The sequence below is a fragment of the Drosophila obscura genome, unplaced genomic scaffold, assembly GCF_018151105.1.
Source record: "Drosophila obscura isolate BZ-5 IFL unplaced genomic scaffold, ASM1815110v1 contig_17, whole genome shotgun sequence".
Classification (NCBI taxonomy): domain Eukaryota; kingdom Metazoa; phylum Arthropoda; class Insecta; order Diptera; family Drosophilidae; genus Drosophila; species Drosophila obscura.
In genome coordinates, this window is record NW_024542757.1 from 2,069,176 (window position 1) to 2,081,923 (window position 12,748).

General features: G+C 45.0%; 3 protein-coding genes across 3 annotated transcripts in view; 2 read left to right on the forward strand and 1 right to left on the reverse strand.

The window, feature by feature from the left end:
- LOC111075359 (5-hydroxytryptamine receptor 2A) overlaps nucleotides 1-12,748 on the reverse strand; it is a 33,807-nt gene that overhangs the window by 20,510 nt on the left and 549 nt on the right. Inside the window, exons 2-4 of the mRNA XM_022368573.2 lie at nucleotides 12,030-12,725; nucleotides 9,385-9,518; nucleotides 7,044-7,153 (exon numbers count right to left, since the gene is read on the reverse strand). Of these exons, the coding sequence (XP_022224265.2) occupies nucleotides 7,044-7,153; nucleotides 9,385-9,518; nucleotides 12,030-12,725 (940 nt within the window). The remainder of the gene's footprint in view (nucleotides 1-7,043; nucleotides 7,154-9,384; nucleotides 9,519-12,029; nucleotides 12,726-12,748) is intronic.
- The window catches only part of LOC111075361, an 85,050-nt gene that overhangs the window by 15,172 nt on the left and 57,130 nt on the right, over nucleotides 1-12,748 (forward strand). The gene's annotated exons all lie outside the window — the stretch shown is intronic.
- Nucleotides 1-12,748, forward strand: part of LOC111075370 (5-hydroxytryptamine receptor 2B) — a 97,169-nt gene that overhangs the window by 15,155 nt on the left and 69,266 nt on the right. The window lies entirely within an intron of this gene.

The window sequence follows — 12,748 nt, forward strand, 5'->3', positions numbered from 1 at the left end:
ATTATATTTAATAAGCTTAATCGTCCACGTTACTCGGACGACGCTGAATCTGGCCTGAAGCAATTATGCCACAATTTGCATGTTGCATGTGGCAGTTGTTGCCAGTTTAAGTTGTGCGGCCGTGGAAATGAGGGGCAACAGCGGCGCTTAGAGGAAAAAGTTATCCTTAATTTGAAAATAAATTCCGTTGACTCGATGCGAAGACAATGTCCTCACAAAGTGGGTTTCCATGTAAACCATCATGCGAAATTGGCCAAAAAGATTCAATGAAAGATGGTGTTTAAGGGGGCAAACAATGGATTAACCGGATAGCTGCCGCTGCCGTTGACTGGCTTGTTGACTGCTTTGGTTGCCTGCTCTGTCGCCCATTTGCTTTTCGTTTTCGTTTTGGTCTCTGGGTCTGGTTCTGGTTCTGCCTCTGTTCTTGTGGTTTCGGGGCAAAGTTTTCCCTCTATTCAGGGCAAGTTTTGTGCGAGTTTACCCAAGGAACCGACCATTAATCACATGGCTACTAGGGAAAACTGTGCTTAACTCAAAAACAAACACAGAGGGCCACATAAACCCACAAGCAAACACACTCGGACAGTTACTTATGGCTTAATAAAACCGCAAACTTTTCAATGCAAGTGGAAAAGTAATTTTCATATCAGAAATACTCGAACACCAAAAACAAAACCCAAAAAAGGATTCAAAGTGTTTTAGTTTTCTAATGCATTCTCGCCTGCTCTCCTGGTGGTCTGGCCTTTTAATTTAACTGGAAAATTTCAATTTATCTTTGGTCACGCCTTCTTCCGCAACATTCTGCGGTCTCTTGTTCGTTTTTCGTATTTGCTCCCATTTGATTTGATTTATTTGAAATTCAATTTAGTTTTCGCACTGATTAATCATCCCAAGGCAGCCATTATTTTGATTTATGCCCCGAAACAAGCAACGCAACAAAAACCAGCAGCAAAGCAGAAAAGAACAAATTTCCTTTTGCCCAAAATTGAAATTACGCACTTTTGGGGTTAGCCACACACAGAGTGACAGTTATAGAATTGTAATTCATCTTGACTGCGGTGGGTCCAGTGGTTCGGTCTCCATCTCCAGACCCCTCTCCTCTGGCAAACCTCTAGTTAGGGTTCGTGGTTTCCCCCAGTTTAAATGGAAATTTGCATACAATTGTTTGCCACACATTTCTCTCTCTCTTTGTCTTTGTCTGCGTCTGCTTCTATGTCCATCTGTCTGCCTGCCTGTGGTTGCATGCAGTTTATCCTATAATTGCTTTGACATTTCATTTGAAAAGTTCGACTATGCCCAACAATCGGATGCAGAATCAATTCGGTTGAGGAAGTTGTTTCAATGATTTGAACCTTAATTATGGGCCAACATTTACTACAAATATTTTAGTTAAATTTTGGTTTAACTTTTCTCAGACCTTCAAGTGCTTGGTATAATTATGGTTCTCCCTTGCACACACACACACTCAACTATATGTCGGCCATTTGGGTTTTGTGCGGCTCGTAGTCGTAAATATTGATTGAGGCGTTTTGTGAATGCATAAATCATTAGAATTATGTCAAGCTCTGCTAATCGAGATTGAATAAGCCCTCAATTTTATAAACACACACACAAGGCAGCACTTAAAGCCATTTCTCTCCCTTTGTTTGTTTTGTGGACTTGACACAAACTCTCTCTCCCTCTATCTCTCTCTATCCGCCAGGAAAATCATCAGAGAAGCAGGGAGAATGTGAGCTTTAAATGTAACAAACACCTCGTTGCAAATGTCGTTGTAACTATTTTATTTTCGACATGTAATACATACACTCAGGGAAAAGAAGACTCTATTGGTTCTTGAATTGGAGTCCTTTTTCTACCAGAGGCATAATTACTTAAGTAGATAGCAAAAGAAAAAACAAGCAGCAAATTCAACAGGTATTTTTGACTGAAAATTCAGCAAAAATTTAACTATTTACATACAAATCTAAATTTTATTGTGGAACCTATTTGTTCAATCGATTTGGGAACCTTTCTGTTTTTCCCTCAGTGTAGAAATGTGTGTTTAGTGTTGGGGACGTGGTGGCGCGTGTGGGTGGGGGCGGGGAGGCATTAGCAGATAACATAAATGTCTTAGTAACATATCCGGTTTTATTGCCTGGTTGGTTTTTGTGTGTTTGCTCTGCTCTGATCTGGTGGCCTGTTGCCTTTGTGGTTGCCTGTCGTCGTCGTAGTCAACATCGTCATCGAGTCGTCTGTTTGCCACTTTGTCTCATTAAACATTTGAAAAGGACTACACACATGCACACACACACACACACATCCATGGATACACACATTACGAGTATGTTTGTGAAATCAAATGTGTAAAGCAAATGAAGCGTGCTCCGTATTTTCTCGGTTTCTCTCGGAGACTCTCTCTTCATCTGCATGCGTGCCACGAAAACTAATTATACTGTTAAATGCGTTTGTTTAACTGCCAATTTAATTAAGGTTATGCCTTTGTTTGGCCAATCCCTAATCTGCCAGCCTTAGCTTGTTTCGATGCTCGTACGTACTTATGTATGTATGTACATACTATACATACACATGGAGCCGTTGCCCAAAAATTCCATACACATTTGGGCAATTACCAAACTTTGCACATCCCTGCAGACCGTATACACACTCTGCCACATGCTGCACATACAAGTTGCGGCATTGCGGTGTGACAAGGGGGAGGGGTTAAGCTGCAAGCTTTGCCTAAAATGCTTCGCGACAGCAGGAAAATTATGTAAAATAAGTACAATGTGCATTTGCACTTACACCAAGCGCCCGAACAGTACCGGCTAAAAGTTTTTTCATTTAAGTTAAGTGAATCAAAATTGTTATGATGCCTAATATAAGCTCAGCTACATACGAACATACATATGTATATGTAAAATATAACGTTTTTATATTATGTTCAACTTTTAACTCCTTATATCCCTCTGAAGAGCAGCAAGTGTTATAATATTATACCACTCGTTTTTGTTTCTGCTAAACGATAACGATTCCTAAATCAACACACAATTTGTACTTGCTTCTCTGGCTTCACTTATTTCCTGCCCAAGAAATTAAGTATTCACCTTTTATTTCAATAAATCGTTCGCATATTTTTCGCACACTTCAATGGTCATACTTTTTGGTCTCACTGTTTGGCTTTCAAACCACCAGCATAAGCTGAAAAAAAAAATCTGACAAGAGCAATTACAATTACACATGGCAGAGCACATGGAAGGGACACTGTGGTCGCCGGGTCAGTGCATACTCGTTCGTAGTTGTTGTTGCTGTTGTTGTTCATATTGTTGCTTGGTGATGTTGCAGTGCTGTTGCGGTTAGGGGGAAAACCAACACCAATAACATCCAGCACCAGCATTACAAACACTGAAGCAACCGGGAATCCACAGACTACATCGATGATGGCCAACGAATATGAACATGTAATTACGTTTTAAGTGCTAAATGGTAAAATATTTACAAAAAACTAGGTTAACTTAATTGAAATTTAATTGAAAATGCCATAAATGTGTGAACAAAAACTGAAAAAAACGTGAACAGGACACCAGAAGCAGGACATTGTCACTGGGACAGAGCTGCCTTGTGTAGTGGTGAATACACACAGCATGAACAGCGGCAACCTCACTGACAACAGAAACATTCGAGGCAGCTGGCAGAGGCCGACAAACCGTTGGCCAGCATGCGGTTAGGAGTCCGGCAATCAGGGAAACACGGCTCCGACCATAAACCTGCTATGCCAGGGGCTAACACTAACAGAACCGAGCCCGCGGGAGAGGCGGGGAAAAAACTTGGCATTTAAATGCTTTTCGGGCATGGTGCAATACAAAGCCGTGGGGGCATTTATCATTTTGGGTGGCTGCAGAGACAGAATCTGTCTGTCTGTGCGTGTGTGTGTGTGTGTGTGTGTGCTGCCACTAATAATGACGTCAGCAACATGCAGAGCATGAAATTTATGCACATCTCTACGATTGCATGGGAGAAGAGCGTTTTATGTATGTGCATATATTCGAGCGGCCTTCGACAGAGTCAGCAGAAGCGGAGCATTGGGTCAGTGGCATAAAGATTAATGTCTGTGCGCCATTTGTTGTCGCTGGCTCTTTGGTCCAACACTCAACTGGCATATTTGTACTAATACATAAAGAGAGAAAGGGAAAACAATTTCCACTGCTGCTACTCTCTCAGTTTATTCTCTGCTCGTTTTCATTCGGTCCAGGCTCTCGTTTCTGTAAATATTGTTGGCACTTTGTCTTAATTGCTTAAAAATTACTGACATGGAAAATGAACTCGGAAAATGTTAGCCATGCTCCACCCCGACTTTCGTTCCGCTTCTACTCCCCCCAGGCACATTGTCAACGATTCGGCAGCCCTAACGACAAATACTTGCAAATATTATTGTAGTCGAAATTCAGGAACTATTTATCATTCAGTAGGGGTTCTGAGCAGAGGAAGAGGACATGGACAGGAGGGCATACCAAAGCAAGGACCGTTTGACAAACTTAATTTATTAATGCACAAGCTCTGTCTCCGTCTTCGTTTTCGTTTTGGACGCTCTATCGCTCTGCCTTGTTGCTTAAAATGACATTAATTTTCATTTAATTTGGTGATAAAACAAAGACTTTCCATTTTAAATATCAAGTGACAACTAACAAATAAAATGTGCCCGTAAGTCTTTTTCGGGTAATTGTTTCCCCCAGCTCTCTGCGGCTGTCTGGGTCTGCGAGCTCTCATCGTGATGTGCTGTGGCACTCTGGCAAATCATCGCTGCTGTCATGCCTCGTCATTTGCATACTTTTCCTAGGAGATGGAAGTGCTTCCTGCCATACCTACCTTCGCACAATCATAATGTGAACTAAGACTCGAGTCTCCTTTTCGGTGTCCAGCTGACAGGCAAATGCCATTTGTGAGACGCCGATGCCGATAACAGTGCCCGTGCCCGTGCCCATGGCCGTTACTGTGAAAGCCAAAGCCGGGGCTTCAGCTGATTGATATGCATGCGAAATCTAGGCATCACTTGGCTTTGTTTATTGACAGGCAATTTGCGGAGCCAGCATTTCAATTTGCCAATTGACAGCCGCATCACAAAGACATCAGCAATGGCCATCCATTCATGCAAACATACATCCATCCATCCATCCATACGAGTACCTGACCGCATGCCAATAACAGCCAAAGGAATTTCCAAAGAAAAATAATCTTTTTGAGAGCTAAGCAAATAAACACACATTTCAATAGAGCAAATATCGCAAATGTGTGGCGGATCCATCAAATGAATGCCACAGCGTAAGGCTTAAAATAAAATCACACCGAATGAGTTTGAAATTAAATTCACTCCTAAACATCCGACCGCAAAAACATTTAATTTGGCACTAGCTGAATGCATGCATTGGCCGTAAGAACCAATAACAAACAATTGGGCCTGAATTTTAATGAGCTCCATATCCGAAATTCCAGCCATCATATTGCGTGTACACCATGGCTCACCTCAGCGCCGCCTGGTGCCGCCACTTTGGCAAAGAAAGCGATTTGCATTATTTATGGCCACGCCCGTCGCTCCGGTTGTGCTCTAATTGAAACCGCGAAATAATTGGCCCGCATTGACCAGCAGCTTAGCCAATTAATGCGGCCATATAATTTCAGCTCATGGGGGAATTGCAAAGAGCGCAAAGCGGTGCAGAACGGAACGGAACGGCTCTGGTTACGGAGCTGTCCAACCGATACGGACCTCGATAAAATGAAATTAGCCGCTCAAGTGCAGCAAACATTTTGGAAATTACAATGCGCCCACGTACTGGGCCGCGCCTCTCTGCCTTGCCCTGCATTTGAGTGTACATTAAAAACACAGTGGAAAAGTGTCATGGGTCGCTCGGACGGTCGGTCGGTTCGTCCGTCTCTCTCTCTCTCTCTCTATCAGTGCAATGGGCTCATTCAAACGACATTACGTATACGCTGTGCGGTACGATTGGAAAATTGCAGCAATCTTGCAGCTAAGTGGCCGTAAAACTGCCAGCCAGGGACTGCAATATTTCCACACTCCCCCCTCACACTTTGAGCCCCTGCCATTGTCATTGGTGGCAAATGCACGAAAATTAGCTGACATTGGATGTTTGGCAATAAAATTGACATTCGAATCGACAGCAAGTCGCCTCGCTCGCGGTACTCTCACCCTTTTTCCAGGGGAATACAGGGAGTTGCAATTCGTTTTTCCCTATTCCACAACAAAGCCGCAATAAATGCTGTTACCCCGCTGTTGCCATTGGTTGTTTGCCATTTTGCGTACTGTTTTTTAATCGATTGATTGAAATGTTTGCCTCAAATTGATTGATGGCATGCATCCAGCCATGTTCGCATATATGTATGTATGAATGGATATATTTCTATGGCATATGCCACGACAGACTACATACATACATGTGTAGATATATATTTTAAATTGATATAGCCATCAGAGCGGAGTGTGGATGGAGCGAAAGGAAATGGTAGACGTGTATGTTGTATATATATGTGTGTGTGAGTGTGTGTATCGATTGATTGGTGAGCTTGCCAAAGAAAAACCACAAACTAAGTTTCCATTTTGGTAAATAAACTTCCTTTGAGGCTCCAAAAATAACCAAAATAACTTTGAAATTCATTTCTCTCTGTCATTTCATTTTGGTGAGTGTTTGTAGGGTATTCCCCATTCGTGTTGGCTTTTGTCCAGCCTGAAATGTTTACAAGTTATTTTCTCCTGTTTTAGGTTCGGCTTAGGGTTTCTTTTTCCGTGCATCACGTTCTTGTTGCCAAGTGGATTTGTAAAGAGATTTGACATGTTAAAAACTTGATTGATTGATTCGCTTAACATAAATACATACACACATACATACATATGTACATCAGAGAGAGAGAGAGAGAGAGGGAGAGAGATATGAGAGGGGGCGGCAGAGCCTAAGGCTTGTCTTACACGCCACTTACAAGTAGACTTTCGAGGCAATTTATCAAATGTGGGTTGGGTATGTAAGCTCTCAAACTGGAGATTCTAAGTAATTACTTACCGATCCACGGCAATGGCCACCAAGTGCAGAATGGAGGCAGTGCAGCAGAGGACATCGCAGGAGGTCCAGATATCGCATAGCTCCGGTCCGAGTATCCAGCCCTGGCTGATCTGTATGCACGAAACGGATTGCGGTTGCGAGTGGCAGGAGTAGCAGGAGTTAGAAGATAAGAGGCCATAAAGTTGGTTAGTCAAATAGACAATAAAAGTTGATGGCTTATTAAATTTGATGCTTCCACCCGCCCACACTGACGCTTGAGGGCCGGAGTGCCACACCACAGAATGTAAAATATAATAGCTTCTAATAACAAAGCAAACACAGGGATTGGGCTTGGATTCGGACTTGGAAAGCTTTATAAAGGGTGAACTGTCTGCCAAAGGTTCGCAGTCAAAAAAGCAACCATGAGGATCTTCTGGCTTAGTTTGTGCCTCTGGAGTGGTGGCCTCCTCTTGGCCAGCGGCCAACAGAGGTGGCAGCAGCACTTAGAAATATCCAAGCAGAGTGCAGACGAGGATATCGGAATCCTATTCGAAGTAATAAATGGATATGTGCGTTATTTTGACATTTGCAACTTTATTACCTTCACGGGACACATGGATCTGAGGCCCTCACTGCAGCAGCGTCTAATGGAGAAGTTTAACACTCCCCTGTACGTTGTGGGATCGAGCTTTGGCCCCCTCAACCGGAGCATCCTTAAGGCTACTAATATAGTTATCACTTTGTTCACCGGCCTCGACGATCCCACGCTTTCTGCCATGAATGACACTCTGCTCAGTGCTAGTGATTCCACTGTTCTCTTTTTGCATCGGCCAGCCACGGCTGAGGAGCAGTTACAGTATCTGAAAGTCGGGGAGATGCGAATCTTGTTCACCATGTGTCAGCGCCAGCGCTTTTTCCGTTCCATTCTGATATTCAGGAGAGGGAAGAAGTACGAGGCATGGACATACTATTACCTCTCCAAAATCATGATCATCCATCAGCTGATAGACCACAGCAGCACCTTTCTGAATATTCTCCGGCCGAAAAATTACAGGTTTCTCGTGCAGGTAATCAACGATCCGCCAGTTGTGTTTTGGGTAAGTTCGGAGAGCAGCTACAACAATTACCGCTGGCTGGGTGTTCATCCCATTGTCTCTTCCAGTACAACTCAACGGGAGAAAACAATGTGGCTGGAGGGGGACACATCAAAATTGGTGGCATCATTGGAATTGTCATGCAGGAGCTCATGATCTACTTGAATGCCAGCATGGACATCCTACCCATCGAGGGGCAGCAGAACTCCGATTACAAGATTAAGGAGTACTCCAGCGGCCGTTTTGTGGATGTAGTGGCCAATCTAGTGGACGATGCCAGCCTGTCGGAAACCAGTCCGGTGTTCACCGATTCGAGGATCTGTCTGGTGGTGCCGAATCGAGTTCCAGTTCCCTTGGAGGAATACTTTTATATGGTGTTTCATCCATCCGTCCATTTTTTCAGCATCTTGTCGCTTATGTGCTACACCGCCATCAATTACCTGGCGAATCCCCGACTGTCGCTGCTGGGATCGCTTTTGAGCGGCCTGAGGCTGGCATTGGGAATTCCTATGCCCGGCAGGGAGTTCGCAAGGCTCCGTTTGCCGGTAAAAATCATTGAGGTGTATTCATTGCTCGGAATTTCCATCTTTCTCAGTGTTAGCTGCAGCTTCATGGCCACAAGTTTCACCTCTGGTATTTTTGAGCCAGCCATCACGAATGCAGCCACCATGCGAGCCAGTGGCCTCCGAATTATAACCGACGATCCAACCGTGCCGCAGATCTTCCACGAGAATCGTCTGCCAAGCTGTCTAGCTGACCGCTTGCTGCTCGTGGACGCTGAGACAGCTTTCCAGCACTTTATCAATATAAACTACAGCTATGCCTACGTGATGCGGACTCCCAACTGGCGATCCCTGAGTCTCTACCAGCAGCATATGAAAGTGCCCAAGTTCCGCATTACCGAGAACGAGCTCTGCACCAAGGCGCGACACATGCGTCTGCAAATCTCCACGGAGTCACCCCTGAGGATTGTCTTTGGCAAATTCTACAATCGGATCTTTGAATCGGGACTTCTGCGCAAATGGAGACAAATGGGTTTCGACAACTTTCGCAAAATCAAGGACATCAAGAAGCTGCCTCTGGACACGAACCAAATTCAGCCATTGCCCATGGCATTTTTTAGGAATAGCTTTCGTCTCTATCTGGTCGGAGTGCTACTGAGCATATTTGCTCTGATCATTGAGCTCCTAATGAGGGCCAACTAATTTTTGAATGCGCTAATAAATCATCGCCCACTGCTCACGCTTGGTGCAGCACCGCGTACTCACCTCGTATACAGCTCCCAGGGGCATCACCAGGCAGGCAACAAATAGATCGGCAACGGCCAGCGAGGCCACCAGATAGTTGGCCACGTTCTGCAGATTTCGCTCCAGTATGATGGCCGCTATAACAAACACATTGCCTGAAATGGTACAAAAGAAAAATCAGCGAGCGAAACTCAATCAAATGGAGAATCCAACTTTGCCAGTGAATGAATGAATGAATGTGTGAGGATTTCAGCGGCCTAATTGCGAAAATTGACTTGAGACCGAAAGTTTTCAATTCAATTACATCCCAAGTCGAACTCGATGACTCGATGGACCCCGAATGAAACTGAAACTCGGCTGAACCGAAACGAAACCCTTAAAACCGAAAACCGCAACGGAACAGATAAAGTTTTTCGAAAATTGGCAAACTTCTGTGAACGAGACACCGAGACCGTGGCCCAAATGAAATGAGAATCTTATTAAACTTGTCTCCCAGCAATGCAATGTTACAATTCCAATGCACTCGTAGTCCGCTCATCTCTGCCCGCTGCCTCCCCATTTCCCTGGTTGCACTCGAGCTGCCTGGCAGACAAAGACAAAGTTCACAAAAGCCAAAATAAACGACATGAGCTAATCGCGCTGTCGTAAACTTTGCCAAAAGCCCCCGACCCCCATCACCGACCAGACGCACTTGAGAGGATGGGCATGTGAGCCAGCGAGAGGCTGGGACTGAGACTGTGACTGAGACTGGGTCTCCAAGACAAGACAACCTTTGATGTCTGCAAGTTGGGTTGAGCTTATTTTTTTTTTTTTGCTGTTTCCCCACTGGCTGTCACGACTACTTGTGGCCCACTTGAAGGTGTAAAAGAAAGCAGTGTAAGCTGCCTCCAGAGCACCACTGTGGAGGTGCGAGACATGCAATTTGTGGCATTGAATTCTCTGACAGTCGCCGGCTGAGTGCCACAGACACACACACGCCACGGACAGATGCCGCCTGGAGACATACTCGTATGTGTATATACGTACGCGGATGCGGACACGGACACGGACAGACATGGCCAAGACACATGCAATTAGATACTTGAGTGTCAAAGTGAAGGCAAGTAGACAAGCCTCATGCCTGCCAGGTGGGTTTGCATTTTTATAGTCCAGTGCAGGCGAGGGTTGCCTCAACTCAAAATGACAGCTCATGACTCATAATTTGTTGTATTAAATTCCCATTGAAAGTCTTCGGGCAAGTCTTCCCCCAGCACGGCACAGACAGGCTGAAGCAGCTTGTTCCTAGATTTTTCTTTTTTTTTTTTACTTATTTCCGCTGGTTTTTCTGCTGCTAGTGCAGGTGAGGCAAAAACATACATTACCCCCCCCCCCCCCCCCCCCCTGACCACAAATCTAAAGCAGAAAAAAAGCAATTTTGTGCTAAAAACAGCATTAAAACTTAATTGATTGCAATTAAAACCCCCCCAAAACCACCCCCCATTTTTTTTTTTTAAATGCTAAATGCTTTCAGACGGCGACAGAAGCTGAAAGCAAAAGTTCAAAAGTGAGGCAAGCAACAAAGGAAAATGGGAAAAAAGAGAAAACTATGAGCCAAAAAAAAAAACAAAAGGGCGAGAAAGAAATAAAAAAAACCGAACTAAATAAACACAAATTAGGAGAAAGTCGCTGTTGAGAAACAAATGCGAGAGAGAATGCGAATCAAGTAAATTGCTTCCGGGAGCACGAAATCGTAGCACACTTTCCAGCGCTCGTTACTTTTATTTTCCTCTTGACTCCTGTGTTGCCGTTTTTAATGAAACGACATGAAATCTACTTAAATTAATGAAATCAATTTCAGCTGAAAGCTTATTCTGTTGCCTCCACTTTCTTCCGCCGTTTGCATTTGTATCTGCTTGATTTTTTGTATACATTTCTTTCGATTTTACAATGTGAACATAAAGTTTAGCTCATGGAAATGTTTGTGTGCGTGGAGGGGGTGGCGGGGTGCGGCAGAGAACTGTGATTGATTGATTGATTGACTGTCAATTTTAATGCGGCGTGTCCTTGCCTAGATGGATGCCTGTCCTGCGACTGCTCCTGTTTTGTTTGCCTTCGGATTTATGGCTAAATGCGTGTAATGAATGTAGCCGGCAACAAAAGCATCCGCCATCCGCCAACCCAGTTAAATTCTTTGCTCCATTCTCTGGCTATCATATCGTTCTCCCCCTCATTGAGTCGCCTTATTAATAACTGAGACTGAGCTGATGCCTCTGCTGCTGCTGCTGCTCTGAGCCATTATAACAGCAATAATAAATAATATAAAATGCTCTGCCAGTATCATAAATATCAGTTACGCGTATTTTATTATCTACAACTGAAGCCAAGGCTCCTCTTCTCCCGGCGCCTGGTATCTGGCTCCCAACGCCCCTGTCCATCTGTTTCTGCCTCCCCGCAATCAAGTCGGCTGCCTCCTTATTGAATTGTTTGCCTTAGTCCCCACGGATTTGAAGGGGGCCCAGTCGCAGGCCCCGGCGCGTGCCTGAGACTGGCATTCGAGGAATTTATTTGGGGTGGTCATGGGACAGGCACAGGGACTACGACTGAGACTGAAATAATTATGTCTATGTTTGGGCATTGGCTTACTAAGAGCCCCCACTCTTCTGCTGCTCTCTCCAGTCGGTACTCACCAATGATGGTGACCAGTATCATCAGCCCAAGCAGCACCGATGTCACTGCCATCCGCAGCAGATGCGTGAAATCATCTTCTGCCACTTCGCTGGTCGTCACATTGATACTCGCACTGCCATTGGCCATATCCAGTTGCGCGCTCTGATTCACCATTTCACCGAAGATGCCCAGCATTGAGTTGTTGTTGCTGCCCTCCAGGAGCAGTGTATCATTGAGCAGCATTGCACCCAGGCCCACGGCCACATTCGTGTAATTGTTGTCCAGATCGATAAGCTGGAGCGTCGTCGCTGTCGCTGTAGCCGTCGCCATTGCCACCTCCTTGCCATTGACCGATCCTCCTGCGGTAGTCAGGGCTCGGTGAGCAGCCTTGGCTGTGATCCTGGCTGCTGCGGCGGCCACAGAGGCACTGGCAGCCGCTGCGGCCAGGGCGGCTGTGGTCAGGGGTGAGGTAGGGGCGGTGGTATGGTCGGTGGTCGTCGGGCTGAGGGCTAGGGAGCTCGAGAATTGTTTTCTCTTCTCGGGGACAGAGCCATAGTAATGTTTTTTCTGCTTATTGTTGTTTGTATCCTCCGCCTCCAGCTCTTTTTCATCATCGTCCTTGTCGTGGTCGTCATCGGGTAAATCCGGCTGGGGTTCGGCTATGAGATAGGCATTATCATTCATGGTGTTGGCGATGTAAATGAAGTCAAGTGCATCTAAAATTTGGACAGACATAGGG